At 40.6% G+C, this 23,641-nt stretch overlaps 1 protein-coding gene across 2 annotated transcripts in view; it reads left to right on the plus strand.

Annotated features, from left to right (window-relative positions):
• KLHL14 (kelch like family member 14) overlaps window positions 1–5,193 on the plus strand; it is an 84,440-nt gene extending 79,247 nt beyond the window's left edge. For both annotated transcript variants that reach the window (XM_067467433.1, XM_067467434.1), the window contains one exon: window positions 64–5,193. In XM_067467433.1, coding sequence (XP_067323534.1) covers window positions 64–204 — 141 coding nt within the window. In that variant the 3' untranslated portion in view covers window positions 205–5,193. The remainder of the gene's footprint in view (window positions 1–63) is intronic.
• Window positions 5,194–23,641: the final 18,448 nt, after the last annotated feature.

Consider the following 23,641-nt stretch of genomic DNA (forward strand, 5'->3'; position numbering starts at 1 on the left):
CTACACAGATTTGGTCAAATGTTATTTATCAGCTTAGCTCAACAAGACTTTGTTTTATTGCAGGGGGCCTACAAATCTTCCACAATTTGTTACAGTCCTGAAAAAGGAACCTGGACAGAGCTCGAAGGAGATGTAGCAGAGCCACTTGCAGGCCCTGCTTGCTCTACTGTCATACTACCTGCATGTGTTCCATACAATAAATAACAATTTAGAAGTACTGAAAGGTGGAAAAGCACTGTCACGTTCTGGAAAGGAAAATGGTAACATAAATATTTTACAGAACAGAATTCCTGGTACCGCATACAAGACCCTACAACTACACCCACATTTATGATTTTAAAAGAGGACTAAGTATAGTGCCTGCCTTTGATAGACTGAAATCTTTTCAGACAGCTAATAATACATGGAACATTGCCCACTTGGACATACAGCCATGTCAGGTCAATCTTAACTTCTTCTTGCTATAGACCCATATATTGATTCTAAATGTAAAGGAAAGAAGATGCTAACCATCCAAATACTGCCTGGATGAACTTGAGTATTGTTGTGCATTGTATTTTACCTGCATGGGATCAGTATTGGTCATTATGATGCTGTTCACAAGTAATTCAGAACCAAGATGCATTGAATTGCAGGTCTTCTGAACTAGGGCTGCGTCTCATGCTCTACAAGTAATAGAGCTTCAGAAAGAAGGTCCTAAGAGGTAATGTTAAAATGTTGTTTCTGTCTTGAATAAATCAGCTGCTTGTGCAATCTGCCCTCAAGTCCCCATGTGCAAGTAATTAAAAGAAATATATAAATAACATCATAATTTTTAGACTAATTCAAACAGTTAGAACCACCTGACTCAGTATGGTGGGTCATAAACAGTTGTTAGACTCCAAGGATTGAATCTAGGGGGGTTTTAATATGCAAAGTATGTGTTCTGTTACCAGTCTGACCCCTCATTCGCAAAGTTGTGCTGAGTTCAAAGACACTTTGAAGTTCTCATCATTCTCTGAGTGTTTCTACCATTCAGTCAGACATAAGGAGTAGCAGAAGTTTGATAATGAGTTCAAATAGAGACTACTCAAACTCTGAGCTCTGCCTATGAAAAGATGTAATTGCATTGGGAGGAGAGTTTATTGTGGCATCACCACTAGTCCATTCCTAGACATTCACATTTTATATAATAGGTGGTACCACCAGAAATATTGCTAAATTGAATGTTTTTTCCAACCAGCCATACTCTCTTCCAGGTACCTCATTCCATTCCCAAAATCTCTTTTTCTATTCCTCACCTACATGCTGTAGATACATTAATGTCTAAAAATGGTGGAGCCATAGGAGGAAATGTGGAGGTTTCTCAGTTTTTTAAGAGGAACAATTGTGAATCATTGAAGAAATGCAATATTGCTACTCACTACAATTTGAAAGTCACCTTTTCTCTTTAAGAACATGAAGTGTATCACTTGGTTTGGCTTGAGATGATCATGCTTAGTACATTACAAGTCCAGTTTAATTCAAAATAATTAAATATTCCATTTTTTATTTTTACAAATTGAGCTAAAAAGTTCTTTACGGTAAGGAACATTTGACTTGTAAATGAACCTTTTTGGCTTCATCACTATGTAAAAATCAAGCAACAATCAAAACAGGGGGAAACATCATCAACATTGTCTCCTGTAATCCTCCATAACATAAATCAGACATAATGCACCCATTCCCATAAATAACAGAGAAAAGGAAACCAGGGCCAGTTCTGATAGTGTACATCAATGCTCCTGTTATGTGGGAGAAGCACAATTTTTCTCTCTAATGCATCAGGGACCAGCACCAAATGTGTGCCCATTGGTTACAATAGTTTATTTCCTGGAAACTTGCCACAGACTGCTAGCCCAGCACCAATCTAGGACCATCCTTTTGAGTAGCACTGATATGTGTAAGAAATAGATATAGGAATATCTTCATTTATCATTCCAAAAGAAATGTTATTGCGTTTTTAAGGCTTCAAAAATGTGTTGTATGCGTATTCTTTCCCGTTTTTCCTTTATTTTCCCTTTTTTTTCTGTTTTCTATCCTGAGGTTTTCATATGGGTGTGTCTGTATGTGTTTGATTCTCCTGCCTCTTATACCATTACTTTTCTCACCAGATATAAGGTTTTGCTTAAATTAGCACTGATGCCTTATGCAAATTCTTTTATAGTCTTGCTTATACCACCAAGCATATGGACATTCTCTTATCCCCAATCCTGCAACTTTTTTTTCTGTCACATTGCTATGACCATCACTGCACAAATGGACACACAGAGACACAACAATCCCAGGGGCCAAAAAACAGTATTAGCAGGGTTGAGCAAAAGTTGAGCAAAACAAAATAGATTACTCATTTAACTCTAGCTACACTCTTACCTTCAAAAACTATTAACTCAGACTCTTAACCCCACTTACTAATTTCTAAAGCTCATGGATTTATCTTTAATTTGTTCACACCAATCTATCAACTATCAATTAATTACCAGACGAACTACTATCCTTATTCAAATTCTTGCAAATATTCCCTTATTACTTCACACACATTTCATTCATTCATCTAGCCCTTTCCACAAGCTCCTTACCTGATTACTATAAGTATACCATAGATATATACACAAATTACATAAATAAATAAAACAATATTTCACAAAAAGTCCACATCACCACAGGGAAGTAATTAAAACTGCTTTCTTCCCTGCTTAGAGGTTTTTGTTTGCAAAACATTTTTTTCTATTCCAGCAAATAGCAGTATTCCTTGAAGCATTCAAATACAGTAAGCTCTCTTATTCACATATTCAGTATCTATGGTTTCACTTATCTATACTTGAGAAATATCTACCCACGCCTGGAGGTATTTGTGGGCCTGTCTAGGTCCTCCAGTGCAATTCTGTGGTATTTTTACAGCCCAATATAGTCCAAAAATAAAGGGTCCATGATTATCTGTAGTTTCGGGTACCCAGGATGTCTTGGAATTTATCTGACATCGCTGTGGAGCACCTTCCCTTTTACTCACATTAACTACAGTCCTTAGCAAATTCACTGTTAGAGAGAATGATGCTTCATGGGCCATTGGAGGGCTTTCCCATTGCTCCAAATTGCTGTCTCCATTATCAGATTAATTAGGTATATACCAGATTTTATACACAACATATTTACTTAGAAATAATCAATGGCCCTCAGGCTCAACCAACATGATTTAGACTTTACATACTGTAGCATCTCTTGTTTGTTTCTACACACTGACGTAAACAGAAACTTTGTAAACTGAGATTGGCAATGTGATTTTATTCTTAAAGAGGTAAAGTAGCCCAGGGCTTGCTTGCTAGGAATCATGTGGCCATTTTTATATTCATTCTGTACTGGGAAAGACACTTGTCCCCTTTCTCTTCTGTCTCTTATTAAATTCAGTTCAGATCCCTTGGATAACACCTGGCAGAAGTATTTTCCATGTTAGGATAAATGGAGTAGAGTGCCAGTGTTGGTGACAGAAGTTCCTATTTATCCTTCCTGGAGTCATAGAATCATAGAGTTGGAAGAGACCTTGTGGGCTGTCCAGTCCAACCCCCTGCCAAGAAGCAAGAAATTATCATTCAAAACACCCCTGACAGTTGGCCATCTAGCCTCTTCTTAAAAGCCTCCAAAGAAGGAGCCTCCATCACACTCCAGGGCAGAGAGTTCCTCTGCTGAACAGCTCTCACAGTTAGGACGTTCTTCTTAATGTTCAGGTGGAATCTCCTTTCCTGTAGTTTGAAGCCATTGTTCCTCATTCTAGTTTCCAGGCCAGCAGAAAACAAGCTTGCACCCTCCTCCCAATGACTTCCTCTCACATATTTATACATGGCCATCATGTCTCCTCTCAGCCTTCTCTTCTGCTAAACATGCCCAGCTCTTTAAGCAGCTCCTCATGGGGTTTGTTCTCCAGACCCTTGATCATTTTAGTTGCCCGTCTCTGGACACATTCCAGCTTGTCAATCTCTCCCTTAAATTGTGGTGCTCGGAATTGGACAGGTGTGGTCTGACCAAGGCAGAATAGAGGGGTAGCATGACTTTCCTGGATCTAGACACTATACTCCTATTTATGCAGGCCAAAATCTCATTAGCTTTTTTATCTGATATTGTTGGCTCTTGTTTAACTTGTTGTCCACAAGGACCCTGTGATCTTTTTCACACGTACTGCTATCAAGCCAGTTATCCCCCATTCTGTACCTTTGCATTTCATTTTTCCAAGTCTTATACCACATACTAGAAGCCTCTGCCACATGTCAACATCTCATAAAATCAAGCCATGGATGTTGTTTTCAAACCACTCCAAAAGATATCTTGAATACAAATATATTAGAATCATTCCCACAAATTCAATAGCAATCTTCCAGTATATTCCGTTCATCTCCCCTACAAGCCCATGAGCTCTATGAAATAAGAATATATATCTATTCAAAGTACAAGGCAGTGCAGAATCAAACCCAGCTTCCCAAAAACTATTAAGTACAGAAGTTAGCAACAATGATGCATAGGTGAGAAACAAAGGCACAAAATACACAAGTCACAAGAAGTCATAAATCATAGGTCAAAAGAAAGGAAATTATTTCCACATTTGGAAACAAATCACATCTTAAGACTTACTCTCCTAAGAAAGTGATAAAAATTAAAGATTAATATATTGGATGTCTTTTAAACCATATTGCTATTCCATTGTTATTAGTAGAAAGTACTGCAACTACTATTAACATCATTGTTTTCCAGTGTTAACTCTATTGTTTTCACTTCAGCAAAATGAGCAGAGAAATTGGGGAGGGGCATCGTGAAATCTCTGTTAAAGAATTCCTGAAATTATGTATGTTCCAGAAACACAACCCATTTTCTTATCTTGTGCAAACTCTGATGGTTTTGTGTTTATTTGTATTGTTCAGATCAAATGAATTCCTTGTAAAATAATACTTTGTGCAATCATAAGGGGGGAGGGTGTTTAGAAATATGTATGTATATAAAAATATAAGAAGAGGAAGCCTGTTACAACACTAAATGAGATAAGAAATTATGGCATAAAACAAACAGGATGATCACAACTGAACATTGCCACATGCCATTGTTAAAATGCCTCTTTAATGGGAAGTGATTGAGGGGTGTTTTTGTCCATTGAAAAGTTTTTTTTTATTAAAAAAGCAGATAATTAAAGAATGTATGAGGATTATATGTAAATCTTTCTAACTTTCTGGAAGGCTTGACTGAGGAAAACATACAAGTCACCAGTAATGTAAATTTTGTACAATATTAGAATGTGTAAATGAAGCTTGCTTGTAGGGTGAGGGAACTTTAAATAAAACCTTACGTCCTAATATGTTTGACTGATACATCTCTGTTTGCAACATTTGAATAATAAAACATTGGGACTGCTTTTCATCGCACAGATATTTTAAAAAATGTTACCCAAAAGTGATTGGCTACTCTTTGGCCTTAGCAGATATCTGCCTGTTAAAAAGAAGAAGAGCCAAATCATTTGAAGTAGTGAATATGACATATTTTCATTGTAAAAAGATATGTAGACCAGATCCCTTGAAAGATGCTTCCTTGTAAGTGGGACTATCAAGCCAGAAGGTGTGTGTGTGTGTGTGTGTGTGTGTGTGTGTGAGGAATGACTTGAGAAACTATAAGTAGCTTCTAGTGTGAGAGAATTGGCTGTCTGCAAGGACGTTGCCCAGGGGATGCCCAGATTTTTTTTAATATATGTTTTTTTATTGCTGACACAGGTAGAATAATGTCACAATCCATCACCATTTCAGAATACATATAAAATATTATTTTCTTAGTGTTATCATTCTTGCTTATTCCACTTTTATCTCCCATTTGTGTCTATCAATTTTACACACACATCCTCCCCCCACCCCTTGGGAACAGTACTAGCCTTCATTCAAATATTATTTTAATTGAACTATCATAGAAAGAGAATGGTTCAGCTCTTTATATATTTCCATTCCTTCGACTTTATCTATCAACCTTCCCCATTTCTGAACCCAATTCTTCTTGATTCAGTATGATGTATATTTGGCTCTTCTTTCAAAGATGTAGACCTGGAACATAAAGTCTGCTAGGTAACAGTACTATTTTTAACTTCCCACTTTCTATGGTCTTTCCACCCCAAGACCACAGTTTCTATGGTTTTTCCACCCCAAGGGACACCCTAATGTTTTAATGTTTTACTATCCTTGTGGTAGGCTTCACTCACGTCCCCGCATGGGGAGCTGGTGCTGACAGAGGAAGCTCATCTGCCTTCTCCCCAATTCAAACCTCTGACCTATTGGTCTTCAGTCCTGCTGGCACAAGGTTTTAACCCATTGCGCCACCAGGAGCTCCTAGGCCAGAAGTGCAACACACACACACACACCCTTTGATTATGATAATCATAATCAAAGGGTGTGTTGGCAATAAAAAACATATATTTAAAAAAATTGGGCATCCCCTGGGCAATGTCCTTGTAGATGGCCAATTTTTTCACACCAGAAGCAGCTTATAGTTTCTCAAGTCACTTCACACACACACACACACACACACACACACACGCCAGAAGTGCAACTGTGCAAGTATTTTAAAGCATTATCATAATCAAAGTGTGTGTGTGTGTAAGAGAGAGAAAGGCAATGGAATTGTCCTTTTGTTTTTTGTTTTTTTGGTTTTCCTCCAGCCTTTGAAAATTATGGCAATCAAAGAAGGCTCAGTAATACTGAGGGGTCAGAGTAGTTAGGAGGAAGGGAAGTTACACTAATGAATTCTAGAGTGCTTGTAATGCCATAAAAGATTCAGTTAATCTGCAGCATAGATGTTGATCAGTGGAACTGAACCTAACTCCTTAGACCTTGTCAGATTTATTCTGTGCGTGTCAGTGTTCCACACCAATTACAGATTTTAGAAGAGGCTCTCATGCAAAACTTTGTGCCCTAATATATAAGCCAACTCAGATGTAACTAAAATTAAAATCTGACTGTGGTAAATCTCTGTGATCCTGATATATGAAAATCCAAATAAATTATTTGTTCACAGAAATGAAAAAATAACTTCAGCAGGAAATTTCTAAAATTACTTATGCAGGATTAATCCAGTTCAATGGGTGCATCTTGCATTGATTAATAAAGCATCCATGAATTGCAAAATGAAACTACAGAAGACAGGCAGGGACATTATTTTTGTGTCCCTTACTGAAACTAAAGTAGAGTATAGAGTCCTTTAAAAAACGTGACCATTCAGTGTATTATTTTAATTGTAAGGGACTGAATTGAAACATAGTTCTAATTGCTTTATTATTGTATTGGCTTCGCTATGGTCAAATGTATTCTTATTCATTTTACTTCTATGAAAAACACAAGTCATGCTGTAGTTCTCTTTACAAACCAACATGGCAGCAAGCCACAGCTCGGCTAGTTTTATTTTCTCTCACTTGTACAAGCTTTAATGCAATATTGTTCTTCTACTCTCTTGAATCTTTCATATCTTTCTTTTAGTGTGAAGATGTCTGATAAATGATTTCATGCACCTCGTGACTACAAGCTGTTTTGCTTCCCAATTCATTGCCAAAGAAAAGAAAGGAAATAACTATGATAATTTTAATTTTAAAATAATCATTTGGATTACTAGCGCAAGGAAATGGGCATTTGACCCCTTCCACTGGACAAGTGAAAGTGGTATGTTTCATCCCAGACCCAGGTTACAAATTGAGAAAGAATATGGAGATTAGTCTGTGTGCTAATCTCTATCCAGCACCATTGCTACATCCTACCTAGAACTCAACAGAATAAAGCCTTCAAGAACATGGGTAGAATCCAATTGTTATACTGTACTAGCAATAATTGTACTTTATCCAGGGTCATGGAGTGGTTGTAAGGAAGGACAGAAAAATTTGCTTGTTCTGAGCAGCCCAGTGCCTTACTTTCTTTATAAATACATTTCAACTTGGTTTCAAGCCAGGATGTAACACTGAATCAGCCATAGTTGCTCTAATTGATAACCTGGGGGAGAGGGGGTAGTAAAAATAAAGGTTTCACCTGACATTAAGTCTATCATGTTCAACTCTGGGTGGTGGTGTTCATCTCCATTTCTAAGCCTAAGAGCTATCGTCCACAGACACCGCCAAGGTCACTTGGCAGCACGACTGCATGGAGCGCTGTTACCTTCCCACCAGAGCGGTACCTATTGATCTACTCACATTTGCATGTATTCGAACTGCTAGGTTGGCAGAAGCTGGGCCTAACAGCGGGAGCTCACCCTGCTCTCCGGATTCAAACTGCCAACCTGGTCAGCAAATTGAGCAGCTTAGCGGATTAACCCACTGCGCCACCAGGGGACCCTATTGATCTCTCAGCAGCTTTTTAGATTGTTGATCATGGTCTTACTGGAATAACTCTGTGGGATAGGAAAGGAAGACATTATTCTGCAATGGTTCCATTCCTATTGTAAGACTGTAGGTTTTTGTAGCAAATAATCACTCACAAGTCAGTATGGAAATGAATATAATTTGCTTGTTTCTCCACAGCAAAGGAAGACACTACTGCCTTTTCCCCACCACCACTTCCTTTTATACCCTCTCCCAAGTTCCAACACAAAGTCTCCAGCGCCCTCTGCTGGCTTCACAATGTCAAAATGTCAGAGAAAGAAAACTGCGGCAGCCAGGATGATCCAGCCAGGATGTCATGCAGGAAATTTATGATGTCTCCACGACGTCAGAAATTGACTCCTGACATGATTCCTCCCCTAGAAAGAAAAACATAAACACCGGCAGCATCGACCTTAACTAGGTTTCATGGGATAATTTACATGAAAACGCCTAATTAGCTGTGGCGCTCGAATATCCGCTGCCCTCACCCACTCAGAGTCATTGAAATGGCGCCACTTCACTAAATACTGCAAACTCCCACGACGTCTTCTGGAGTCTAAAATATCAGCAACCTCAAAATGTTGTTCCCCATCTACCAGAATAGGACTTGGGACCTCACCCGGCAAGTGCCACTTGGTATGGCCACACACGGGTTTCAATAAACTGCAGTGGAACACTGGATGTACCCTCTTTAAACTATGTGGCAAGGACAACTTAACTGTGACAGGGTTGATTTTCTTGATTATTTCAAAAGGACCCAAATATTTCGGCACCAATTTCTGTGATGGTTGGGTTGTCTTTAGGAATTTGGTTGACAAATAAACTTTATCTCCGATGTTAAAATCCCACTGTGGAGCCCTTTTCCTATCAGCAAACTTCTTGTAGTCCTCCCTGGACTTTTCCAATGCACTTTTAATGACTGGCCAACTTTCAGCTATCTTTTTGCTCCATTCCGAAGGGGTTTCTAATCCCTCTTGTTCCATCTTTAGCTCTGGGATTGGCACAAAGTCCTGTCCATAAACCACTTTGAACGGAGTACAACCTATAGATGCATGAAATGAGTTATTGTAACACACTTCAGCAAAAGGAAGCAACTGTTCCCAATCATCCTGTTGATAACTGACATAGCACCTTAAGAATTGCTCCAAAGATTTTTGAACTCGTTCTGTGCAGCCATCAGTCATGGGATGGAAAGCAGAGCTCAACCCTTGCTCAGTTCCCATCATGCGTAGAAAGGCCTTCCAGTACTTAGCTGTAAACTGTGATCCCCGGTCTGAGATTATCCTCTCAGGACACCCATGAAGGCGATATACATGTTGTAGCAGTAACTTTGCTAGCTGTGGTGCGCTTGGAACCTTCTTTAGCGGTACAAAATGGGCTTGTTTAGAGAATAAGTCTATAATAGTCCAGATAACTGTACATCCTTTGCTCTCAGGTAGGTCTACAATAAAATCCATCGCAACCTGTTTCCAGGGTCTAGAAGGACTGGCCACGGGTTGTAACAACCCTCTTGGTTTTCCAATCAAAGACTTTCCCCTTGCACAGGTGACACATTCTTGTACATAGCTCTTTACATCTCCCCGGATTTTTGGCCACCAAAACTGACGGGATACTAGCTGTAAAGTTTTCACAAATCCAAAGTGCCCAGCTGTTTTATGGTCATGAGACCTCTCTAATACCTTTACACGAACAGACTCCGGAACATACACCTTTTCTCTATGATACCACAGTCCATCTTTTTCCTCTAGTCCACCCCGATGCTCCGGTAGCCACAGATCAGCCTTATATCCATCTTGGAACGTTTTCAACCACCCACCTTCTAAAAACTTTCCACGGTTAGCATCTGACACCTTTCGCTGAGATTGGGACCTCGTCTGAACTACCAACCCCAGCTGCTCAGGGGTGAACACTGTTCCAACCACCTCAGGAGCTCTGCTCTCATACTGTGGCAATCTTGATAAGGCATCCGCCATGCAGTTACTTTTTCCAGGAAAGTGATTTAAGGTAAAATTAAACCTACTGAAGAACTCGGCCCATCTGACTTGTTTTGGACTCAGCCTTTGAGGAGTCTGGAGGGCCTTCAAATTTTTATGATCGGTCCAAACTTCAAAAGGGTGTTGGGCCCCTTCAAGCAAATGTCGCCAGGCAAGCAATGCCCCTTTTACGGCAAACGCCTCCTTCTCCCATACTGGCCATTTTCTCTCAGTTTCTGAAAACTTTTTTGACAAATACGCACATGGCACTAGTCCTTTTTCCGGGGAAACCTGCAATAGCACTGCTCCATAAGCCACATCTGAGGCATCACAGTGTACCACAAATGGCCGCTCTGGGTCGGGATGGGCTAAGATGGGTTGCTGTGTGAATAAGGTCTTCAGCTGATCAAACGCCCGTTGACACACCTCAGTCCACGGCAGCTTGGCACCCGGGGACTTCACTTTTACAGACTCCCCCCTGCCTTTAGTTTTCAACAATTCAGTAAGGGGGGCCGCTATTTTGGCAAAGTCTTGGATAAATTGCCTATAGAAATTTGCAAACCCCAAAAAACTTTGCAACTGTCTTCTAGTTTTGGGTGCTTCCCAGTCCAATACATCCTGTACTTTATTGGGGTCCATTTCTATCCCGTCACAGGATATACGATACCCCAAATAATCCAGCCGGTCTTTGTGAAACTCACACTTTGATAACTTTGCATAAAGCTGTGCTTGTCTTAGGCTTTGTAACACTTGCTTCACTAAAGGAATGTGTTCCTCCAACGTTTGGGAATAGATTAAGATGTCATCCAAATAAACCAACACCCCCTTGTACAACAATGGGTGTAGGACCTCGTTTATCATCTGCATAAACACTCGCGGAGCTCCAGTCAAGCCAAAAGGTAACACTTTGTACTGAAATGCCCCTAGTGGACAGTTAAATGCCGTCTTCCATTCATCCCCCTTTTTTATTCTCACCCGAAAATAGGCTTCCCTTAAATCCAACTTTGTGAAGATCCTTCCCTTTGACAAATGTCCCAACATATCTTTCACTAAAGGCATAGGATATTGGTTTGAAATACATATGGCATTCAGACCCCTAAAATCGGTACAAAGTCTCAAGGTGCCATCCTTTTTTGGTCTAAACAGCACAGGGGCAGCTAATGGGGAATTTGCAGGTTCTATGAACCCTCTTGCTAGATTTTTGTCAATGAACTCACGCAGACAATCCTTCTCCCTTGGAGACATAGCATACATCTTAGGTTTTGGCAATTTAGCTTGAGGGTCTATGTTTATGGCACAATCAGTTTTCCTATGGGGAGGCAGCTGATCAGACTCCTTCTCATCAAAAACATCCAGGTACTCGTGGTAAACATCCGGCACCCCACTAAATGACAGGTCTACTTTCCATGCCACGCCTGTCAGGCTCAAACCCACTTTGCCCACAACTTTTTCTTTTTTAGTTTTTGAAATCATACAGGTTGGCGAGTAACTTCCACCATTAAAGTGTAACACCCCGCTAACCCAGTCTATCTGAGGGTTTCGACTCCTGAGCCAGTCCATACCCAAAATCACTTCGCATGATTTGATGGGGGTCACTACAAATTGTAGCAGCTCCTGATGAGACCCTAACTTCATGTTTACAAACTCAGTTTTGTACTCCACAGGGGCTCCTCCTGCTTGAGTCCCATCTAGTTGAGTAAAAGCAATGGGTCTTTCTAACTGAATCAATCGCAACCCCATCTCCGCAGCCACCCTGGGCGATATGAGACATCTTGTACACCCACAATCTAGCAACGCTGGTAACTGCCATACACACCCATTCCTCTTGTTACTCAGTTCCACCTTCAAAAACATCATCTCACAGTCTGCACTCACCAAGGGTTTCACGCCCTGTTGTGGTTGGATCTCCCGCCGAGCGTGATTTACGGAAGATCTCTGCCGTTTCCCTGTTCCTCTTCTTCTTTATCTTCATCCGTCTCAGGGTCCAGATCTCCATCGCCCCAAACATTCTCTCGGGCCATGTTGGCTTTGGTGCTGCCTTGTTTCCAAGGTGCCAGCCTTCTTCCTTTCCCATTCTCCCTTTCCAACGAGCTGGCATTTGACTTGCCCCAGCAATCAGCTGCTCGATGTCCCGGTTTTCCACAGTTGAAACAATTGAAGGACTTACTAGACCTTTCTTTGCTTCTGGCACTTGGTTTAACTGCAATGTTTCTAGTAGACCCCAATCCTCTCCTGACTACAGAGGCTCTTGTCCTTCTCTTCAGCTGCTCCTTAGCACATTCCACCTTCCCAGCTAACACTGTCCATGCTAGTAAATTATCCGGATCATCCCTATGCAGGCACCAATCCAAAAGCTCAGGCCTCAAACCATCTTTGAAGTACTCCAATTTTGTTGCGTCTGACCACTCTGGAATTTTTTCAGCCAAAGCCTTAAATTCCAGTGCATACTGAGACACTGACCGCATTCCTTGGCTCAACTGCTTGAGCTCAGCTTTGGCTTTCAGCCCCTCTAATGGATCTTGAAACCTAGCTCTTAAAGCTTCCAAAAATGTTCCCACCGATTTAACTCAGGGGCCCTAGCTGCATGCAATCGCAATAGCCAATCTGCAGCACTGGCTTTAAGATTAGCCCCAATCATCCTTACTCGGGCTGCCTCTGAAGGAAACAAATGTCCATAATCCTGCATATAATTCTCCACATTAGTAATGAAATACGAAACTTCCTCTGGGTCCCCCTTGAATTTGACCTTCAGCTCTGCTCTCCAAGAGCCCTGGTGACCCACAGCCTCAAGGACACTCAAACCTCTTGCTGGGAGACCTCTTCCACGAGGCTCTCCTCCTCCTCCAAGATACCCTTCCAGGGTGACTCCTCTAAAGCCACTCCCTGCTGCTCCCTGAGAGGAAACTGGAGTTCCAGCTTCCATCCCTCCTCCAATGTGGAAGGACAGCTGTTGTAACATAGTCTCCATAGCAGTCAATTTTGCTTCCATCAGCCTCCACCTTTGAGGAGTTTCCTCACCTTCCTCCAAACCCTGAGACTTCACCTTCTTCCTCACAGCTCCAGTAGACCGTTCTTGAGCTTTGCTTGGGTCCCACACCAAATCTGCAGCTGCTACTGCACTTGGACCTTCAAAAGAGTAAGGTGCTTTCTCTTCTTCACCTTCTTCCTCTAGAGGAGGAGAGTCAATTAATTCTCCACTGTCTGGGAACTGCTGTTGCTCCAACATACTGCTGCTCTCACTGCTGGTTGTAACAGGAGGAGCAGAACTAAGCCTTGAGTAGTGTCTTAATGTAAGACTGTAGGTTTTTGTAGCAAATAATCACTCACAAGTCAGTATGGAAATGAATATAATTTGCTTGTTTCTCCACAGCAAAGGAAGACACTACTGCCTTTTCCCCACCACCACTTCCTTTTATACCCTCTCCCAAGTTCCAACACAAAGTCTCCAGCGCCCTCTGCTGGCTTCACAATGTCAAAATGTCAGAGAAAGAAAACTGCGGCAGCCAGGATGATCCAGCCAGGATGTCATGCAGGAAATTTATGATGTCTCCACGACGTCAGAAATTGACTCCTGACACCTATCTAGAGGGCCAATTCCAGAGAACAGCAATGAGGAATCCATTTTCAGTCCCATGGCAATTAAGCTGTGAGATGCTAAGGGTTCCAAATTGTTTTCCATGCTGTTCAGTATATACATAAAGCTGCTGGGGATTGTTATCAGTGGGTTTGGAGGGGCTGCCATCCATATGATGATGGTACTCAGCTCCATTTGAACCTTGGTCTCCCCATGTACTAATCAAACACTCAAACCACTACTAGTGTTCATAAATAGCATATAGAAATACTTTAAATGTGCATTTGTTACTTTTGAGGAAAGTAAGCTTATTCCCTTATGGAGTCAGTAATGATTGTAGATCCCGCAGGCTCTTTCACTGTTGAATTTCAGCAACAGAGCTGTCAATGTGAGTGCTCAGAATAGCTTCATGAGGCTGGTGAATCCTTCCATGATATGCAGTGCATGCAGATGGTGATGCTGCAGGCACAATGTGGAGGAAATGGGCACAGATTTCAGAACTCATTTCTGGCATTTGGCCAGTCCAGATATAATGCTGCTGGTTCCAGGATGAGAGCTTTGCTCTTGTACCCTGTCAAAAAAGTGTGCCAAAAAATTGGGAAGAATTTCCAAATAGCATTTTAAACTCCTGGATTATCTTTTTCCTGAAACAATTGCTGTGAGGCTACCTAGATATCACTTACCACATGGGAAATCCATATGCACATTTTTGCCAATGGCAGTTAAGGTGCAGAGGGAGGAAGAACATCCAGACAGCACATATACTGCATATACTAATTTCTCCAGCGGTGTGGGGCATAGACATATTGTGATGATGTGGCATGTCTCATTAAGAGCCACATCCACTGCCCAATAAATCAAATACTCCCCACTTAAGGTCTCAGATCCTTCTGCTGCTCTAGTAGCATTTAGCTGGAATGCAGCTCTAGGCCTCATCCTGCCACATTCTAGCTTCTAAGAGACTGTTGGATGAAGTCCAGGTTTAAGATATTGGTTAAAATTCTGTCACCCACTCTATTAATTCACACACTCTTCCTGTGCTTTCCTTCATTGCTTTCTTCTCCCTGGTCTTCCAACTCTCCCTTAAAATGACCTATAGGATATGCACATGATTTGATATAAAGAATTTCCAATCACAGCTGTTCTGAAACAAAAAAGAGTGTCCTCCATGCAAGCAATCGAGTACTGTATTGATAGCATATATCGCTTGAGTATCCTTTATCTGAAATGCTTGGTACTAGAAGTATTTTGGATTTCTCCAGATTTTGGAACATCTATATTTGCATATATGTAAGTAATGAAATATTTTAGAGATGGTACCAAGGTCCAAACCTGACATTAATTAGTTTTTCATATATACCTTATATACATAACTTGAAAGTAACATTATGCATTATTTTAAATATTTTTGTGAATGAAACCACAGAACCAACAAAATGCAAAGATATTACCTCAGCCACCCATGTTGATTTTGGAGTATTTCAGATCTCAAAATTCCAAACAAGGGATGTTCAACCTGTATAAAGTGAACATCCAGTCACACAAACGTTCATTCACTCTCCTTAGGATAATGTATGCATAATCTGTGCTCAGGATTTAAGATAGTTCTTGTGCCTAGGTATAAACAGGAATGAACATCAGTACAGGCATTTTTACAAAGCTTTGTTCATGTGTACTAGAGATGGTTTAAAGTTTTAGGGTTGCTAAAGTGAAAACTGGAGAGCACTCATATATAACTTATGGTTGTGTAGAAAAGGGAAGTTCAGGAGGTATTGCTTGTTGTCTGGTTGCATCACAAGTAACAACAACTGAAATTTCCTTTTGAAGAGGTTTAGGTACCCACTCCAGCTTTTACTCTGGCAACCAGAGTCTGAGCACTTCTTAACTTATCAACATCCATTCAGACACACATATGTACCTGTTATTGAATTGCACCCACCTCCACCAGGAGATTGCTGCTCAGGTAGGGGGTCACTGAACTTTTCCTAATCCAAAGCAAAATTAAATGTTAATACTTCATTAGTGAAAAACACTAATGCCTCTTCAGTTCTACCCACTAACATGACAAATACTCATTTCAGCCAGCATCAATTCTATTTAAAGTCATTTGCCCTCTTACACATCCAGTAGGCTGTCTAGAGTATTAAAATTATGGCCTATATAAATGTTTAAATTCATACCATTTCATATCTTTTCATATTATAAATTAATGTGATGATATTTCAAAGCTGGAGTGCAATGTGCGTTACAGCATGTGGCTTTTAGAATTCACAAATGTAATGTCATTTACTGCTGGGATGAGATTCTAGAATTCCATATGCCTATGTGTAATTACTTCACTTGAATACTAGTTTTTCCTTTTTGTTTATGTCTATTTTGTGAAGACATCATTTTCAGCGGTTTTCCCAGTTGTGTGTAATATTTAATTACCAGAACATGTACTACTATAGTGGGAGAAAGTGCTAATCTTTTTCTATACACTTTAGAGCCGATCTATAATTCTTGTTGTACAAGCCGTTAATGTTTAGGTTGACTGGCCTTAAAAGAATGAGGATTCTGTATCTTTTCAAACTAAGATGAAGATGGCACTGCTATTTTTGCAGTACAGCAAAACAAAAGCAGTTGTTGACTACTACCTGGGGGTAGAACTGAGACAATAGATCTGCTCCTCTTGACGTATGGCCATTTGGTCAACATAAAGATACTAACACCGCAGCAAAAGCTGCAACAGTGGAAAAATCAAGCACCAAAGCAAAAACAACAGTGTTTCAGAGTCATAGTTAAGAGAATTAAGGCAAGGTGTGCTATAAAAGTAAATGGGAGAATGAATTAAATTAAAGGTTGTGGTGGAATTCATTCACAAATGAACAGAAAACAGAATGCATAGATCTTACCATTATGTGTCATCATATTGGTTTTGAAAAAAGGATTATTTCTAAAGTCAGACTCCAATACTGGTACTATGTCAGTTGATAGGAATTGCACCCTCTGATTTTTCCTTCCATTCCCCACCCAGTTCCCCAATCCAGTCATCCTTTAGTAATGGATGTCTGGATTGCTATTGCTTTGTTTGATAGAGAATTTCATCCTTACTGCTGAGATTCTCTCTGCCAAAATTCAAGGCAACTAGATGGGGTGGGGGCAGATTGAGAAAGGATAGAGTGTGATGACTTCAAGGAGACAGTGAGTGACTCGGTGCAAAAAGGGTAAATTTCGTCTGCATATTCTTCACAGCGAGGACATTCTGCACATCTCCAGAGTGCACTAAGTGGTGCAGTAAACCAATAAATTAGAAGAATGTAAATTCTTTAGTAGGAATTGCACACAGGGGAAAATGCTTCCTCGTCCTCATATTTGTTTTCATGGAAATAATGTACACTCTTTCTCAAAATCATACTGGTACAAAGCTGAATAAGACATCAAAACCAGTTACAGATATTACAACAAAGTGCAGAATTGCAGTGGTGTCCTTATCGACTGCATCTTTTTCAAATATATATATATATCTTAGGATAAAATATAAGAGGGAGCATTCAACAAAACCTAGATCTGAAGAGAGAAATTCCATCTCTTCCAATTCCACTACACTCTGTCCATCTTATTTATCTCACATTAGACTAAATTATATGGTAAATGGTTGAATGGCCTCGATATTATTCACTCATTTATAGTATGTTTTTGCAAATTTCACAGATCATCAGCAGGATTGCAATGTCCAAAAGTAGGGGTTTTTTCCTTCATATTTTCTACTTCTTTTTGTTGAACAGATATACAATCACATTCCCTTGTGGCAAAGGAATAATGTGAAGAAACAGTAGGGCAGAAGAGCAATACCACTGAAGCAAGACTAGCCTGAATCAGCAGAAGTCCTACAGCAGTGGGACAGGGACAATGGATGGTTGTTCTGGAGGTGGGGAACAAGAATCAGAGGAATGGGCAGCTGACATCTCAGGGTTTGATCTGGCTTCCTCTGCCAATACAAAGTTACATATACAAAATATTTTTTCATAACTAGAGTACACCCAGAGGGTTTGTTGCCGTCATATGCTTTCAGGTTAACTCTGTTTCATGATCATCCTATTCTAGGATGTTTTTTGCAAGAATTATTCAGAGGAGGCTTGCCACTGCCTTCTTCATAGGTTGAGAGAATGGTTGATTGATGGCTTCATGACTGAGAATTCATCCCAGTGTCCTAAAGTTCTAGCCCAACGCTCCAGCCACTATACCACACTGATATTTCTGCAGACCAGACAAAGTGTTAACTACAAAACTAAACTAAATTAAAAATAGGATAAAGTGGAGGCACCCAAAAGATTTTTTTGGTTGATCTTTCTGTGATCACTCATACTCATGGTAGTCCATTTATTTTCTCCTTTATTCCATTTCCTCTGAATGGCCTAACTTCTGATGCTGCTCATGCAACATGCAAACCCACATATTGCCTTGGGGTGGCAGGGGAATCTTTCACAGCTTCATAGCAGCTCCACAACTCTCCACTCAGTTCACAAAAGTTCACAAAAGGAAGATTATTCATTTGCAAAAGGGGCCGACACAAACAACTCCTTGTTGTAAGTAAAGTACACACTATAGAAAATTCAGTTCTAACCCTCTGGCCATGGAATTTGTAGTCATGAGGTCCACCGGGCAATAGCATTGATGGACCTCTTGAAAAAATCTGAGATCTGTTAAATAAAATGAAGCAAATCTTTGCTCTATAAAAAGTCCTAATAGAATTGGCTTATATAGCCAGGAGCCACAGATCCCACACACAGGGCAGCATACAAAGAGTCTTGGAGTGGAGCCCAGAGAGAGAGTGTTGATGTGTCTGTGCCCTCTGGAGTGTGAAACTCTAGTTCTTCCTCTGCACCCTGAGCTACCTCAATCTTTTGAACCAAAATTATTGCTGCCAGCAAGATAGTGCAAAAGTTATTTACTTGGTTATTATTAATTCACGCAAAGCATTCTTAAACTTCTCTTCCTCTTAAAAAAAAAAGAAGAAGCTCCCAGAGTTGCTTACAGAGATCAGAGTGCCTGTCTATAGACTTAGACACATGGATAAAAAAAAGGAGGGAAAGGAACAGGGAGGAATGAGGAAAAAGAAATAAAATGTAAATAATAAGTGGTGGCTACTACTTCTGGTGGAGTGGAGAATGGCAATGTGCTATTTGAGAGAAGGAAGTCCTCCTCCCGGCATGTGAGGAATGCCAAACTCCTGCATCCTTCCTCTTTATTGGGCTCCTTACTCAACACCTTCTTTGTGTCAGTCTTCTCTCAAAAGGAAATCGGTATTTCTTTATTTATACTTTATTTATACTTTGGGAGATGTGACGGGATATAAATAAAGTTGACTTGACTATTCAACCTGAGCAATATGGGGCCAACGAGGCAATAAGGGAGATTCAACCCAAAATAAGCAAATAGGTAGTCCAGGAATATCTGGTTACTCTAAATGAATTCAAGCCTCCAGGACCAGATTAACTATAGTCAAGAGTATTGAAGGAACAAGCAGAAGACTTTGAGAATTCTTGGAGAACAAGAGAAGTCCCAGCAGACTGGAGAAAGACAAATGTTGTCCCTAGCTTCAAATGGGGCGGGGGGGGGGGAGGACCCAAACAATTACTATCCAGTCAGACTGACATCAATACCAGGAAAGATTCTGGAGCAGAATTAGTAAGGAGGCAGTCTGCAATCACTTAGAAAGAAATGCTATGATTACTAAAAGTCAACTGGATTTCTCAAAAGCAAGTCATGCCAGACTAATCTTATCTCTTTTTTCGATAGAGTTACAAGCTTGGTAGATGCAGGGAATGTTGGCGATGTACCATATCTTGATTTCAGTAACAAGGTCCCCCATGACATCCTTGCAAACAAACTAATCAAATGTGGGCTAGGCAGTGCTACTATTAAGTGGATCTGTAATTGATTAAGCAACCTAACCCAAAGGGTGTTCACCAATAGTTCGACTTCATGCTGGAAAGAAGTGACTATTGGAGTGCTGCTGGATTCAGCCCTGGGCCCAGTACTATTCGACATCTTTATTAGTTGAATAAAGGAATAGGGATCCAGCCTGTGCTGGATGGGATCACACTCCCCCTGAAGACACAGGTCTGCAATTTGGTGGTCATCCTGGACTCAGTGCTGAACCTGGAGGCCCAGGTATCAGCGGTGACCAAGTGGGCCTTTGCACAATTAAAACTTGTGTGCTAACTGCGCCCATTCCTTGAGAAGCCAGATCTGGCCGTGGTAGTGCATGCCTTAGTTACATTCTATCTGGCCGTGAGGACGAAAATCTGGACCACGAGTCTCCTTCCTCTTTATTTATTTATTTATGTATTTATTTATTTAATTTCTGCTCATTTCATGCTGCCTGTCATTCCTTCCCTGTCACTGATTATGGCATGTGTTCTGTATCAGAAACAAGAGCTGATCTGGTCTATCCAATGCAACTTTCTGAATCAGAACTCCAAACAACATCTAAAGTTGACCAAAAACTGATTTGTAACCCTTTTGGTACTAATGTTGGAGAGCGGTCCTTGGTCAAATTGGCCCTGGTGAAGTGGTCCGTGGTCAAAATGGTCCCTGATCAAAAAAAGATTGGGAACCACTGATCTAGATCAAGGGAAGTCATGGTGCCCCTGTATTCTGCTTTGATTAGACCTCACCTGGAATATTGTATCCAATTCTGGGCACCACAGATGAAAACAGATATTGACCAGCTTAGAAGATGTCCAGTAGAGGGCAACTAAAATTATCAAAGGTCCGGAGAGCATGAATCCCCATGGGGGCCATCTTAAAGAGCTGGGTATGTTTAGCGGGCAGAAGAGAAGGTTGAGAGGAGATATGATAGCCATGTATAAATATGTGAAAGGATATTATAAGGTAGAGGGACAGGCTTGTTTTCTGCTGCCTTAGAAAATAGTACTGGGAGCAATGGGTTCAAATTACAGGAAAGGAGATTCCAGATGAACATTAGGAAGGAATTCCTGACTATAAGAGCTGTTCAGCAGTGGAACTATCTGCCTTGGAGTGTGATGGAAGCTCCTTCCATGGAAGCATTTAAACAAAGACTGGATAGCCATTTGTCAGGGGTACTTTGATTGTGCTTTCCCTACGTGGCAGGGGATTGGACTAGATGTCCCATGTGGTCTCTTCCAACTCTCTTATTCCATGATTCTCTGATTCTGCTTGTCTCAGTTAGAGGTAGTAGGTAGCTACAGTGAGAAGAACCCAAGGCATAGTTCTCACCCATTATCTCTCATTAGTAAGAACCAAATTCATTCCAGTAGTTGCTTCTTGCAATCCTTTTCTCCCCACAATCTACCCACCATGTCCCAGTGCTGCTGGTCCTATGAATTTGCTTGTGTAGTGTGTTTTCCCAGTTCCACATGGATCCCATCTTTCTCCCTTGTAAAATGCTTATTTCTTACACAACACAGTCTATTTCAGCTCTCTCTTCATAGCTATTGGGCTATGATGCTCATAAATATTTATTCTATTTATTTTTAACCTGCTACAAAGGCCCACAAAATCACACTCAGCTATCCCCACATAAGACCTGGCCCACTGGAAGTCATCTTAGTTGGACTATGATAATAAAAACTAACAATAATAAAACGTTATTGATATCCTGCCCTATCTCTCCCCGAAGGGACTCAGGGCAGTTAACAACAAATATCGGCAAATATTCAATACCATAAAAATTAGAAAGAGACAAAATAATCCACTCTACCCTAACCCAAAACAAACCACATCTACATCAAAAGTAACCACAGACTATGGGATTTTCCCATTCAAGAGTGCTACCCCACCCAAATTCTCTGAACTTCAAGTGAGCAACACAGAATCATAGAATATTAGGGATATAATTCTGCTGTGCTAGGTCATTAAATCCATTTCAATTTGACAGAAATATACCTGCATTTCTCTGGATTTTGAACCTTGGTCCTATAAAATGATCACAGAATGTGAAAAATGAACCCCTTTCACCCCCAAAAATTAATTTCACTGACTACATTAACAAGCAGGTCGGCACACTTTCCATCTTTCAAGGCTTCTATGCCTGACTGCATTTATGTTCTCATTTAGCATCTCAAAATGGGCACTTTCTTTCAAGAAGGATTACTGCATGAATCACCTGCTTAGTTAATCTGACTTATTAGCATACTGTCACCCATTAACTGCATTATAACAACTATAGTTCTCACTGTTCCCCCTACCAGCCTCACTTCAAAATAGACCCTTCGCAGTTTGCAAGGGCATTTGTTGCATTCTGCCTAATATAAAGAGCTAATATTTACCAATTCAGCACAAGATCTGTGGAAAGCTGTGGGAGGGGTGTTATAATTATACATCTCCAGCACCCCCTGCCCCTTAAACCCATAATCTTTCCTGGTGATTTATTAGAAAGTATTCTAAAATTAAGTTCTTAACACTGCAGGAAACCTCTTTGTTACCCAAGCTGCTCTCAGGCATCTCTTCAGATGCCAAAATAAAGACACCGAGGAGTGCAATAACAGATTTCCTTTTCTTATGTATGGTAATTCATAACAGGTGGATTGAAGCTAACATCCTTGGTAGGAAAATTAACCATTCAGAACATGATCTTATTGCTCACAAATATTTTAGGTGTATATTGCTATTCACAAGGGCACACGCTTTAGAATTCATTTAAGATTTGTGGGTTCTTGGAAGCATGATTCCATTAGGTAAGCATGCATTGCAAACTAGGAATATTCTTTTTCATAGAGGTGATTCTGGAAACGGTAGGTGCATAAAAGATGAGGAGCGATGGGCCAAGCCTGCAGTTCTGACTGAAATTATTGTTGAGAGGGCCAACTTCTCCAATGTTCTGGTTCATTAGCCTAAAAATCAGGAAATACATCAATATATTGTCTTTTTGGATAAGTCATTTGATTTTCTTAGGCTTCCAATGACAAATCTTTGTAATTACATTTTTTTTAAAAATGGGAACCAGATAGCAACCCTCCATAGGCTATTGTGAAACTCTACTGTATGTGCATCCAACCAAATGTTGGAAATGTTTGACAGAGAACAAAGCTATTAACTTCCCCTCATTTTGTTAGGTAAAACAGGCATGAAGGGCTCCATATCATTCAAAGGACATTGGGACCACCCTATTGGACCCAACTTCTATGACTGCATATTGAGTTTGGTTATCTGTGGGCAAGTCTACATGGGCAGGAAAACCTGGACTGACTCCACTGCTTGCTCTCCCTATGACATTCACCAACTTCTGGTGAATATTATGGGTTTCTTGGAAACTCCAAAGTATCCCACAGCTTCAAGCCAAACTGAACAGTGGGATCAGGTCAAATTCAAACTGATCCACTGTCTAGACAGGACATTGATGCCATCACCCTGTGCTCATCACTGCAGGGGACAGGGATGGATTGTGCCTGTGTCACTCCATAGCCACATCTCACAACTGACCACAGAACTTCATCTGAGCTCCTAGTGGCATCCTGTGCTGACATCAGTACAGGAACCTGCATGATCAGCAAGAAGGAAGGCATGGTCAAGTTGGAATAATGTGGTCTTGGCTCAACTGGATTATGGGGACACCAACATGGAACCACACCAAGTTTGGCCAGATACTTGTGGTCCTGATCTTGCAACCAGTGTAGACTTGCTGTACAGTACAGAAACCTGTACCTATAAATCTTAGGTAGACATTATGTATGTAGAACTCACAGGACT

This window comes from Anolis sagrei, chromosome 4, assembly GCF_037176765.1.
Source record: "Anolis sagrei isolate rAnoSag1 chromosome 4, rAnoSag1.mat, whole genome shotgun sequence".
NCBI classification, from domain to species: Eukaryota; Metazoa; Chordata; class Lepidosauria; order Squamata; family Dactyloidae; genus Anolis; species Anolis sagrei.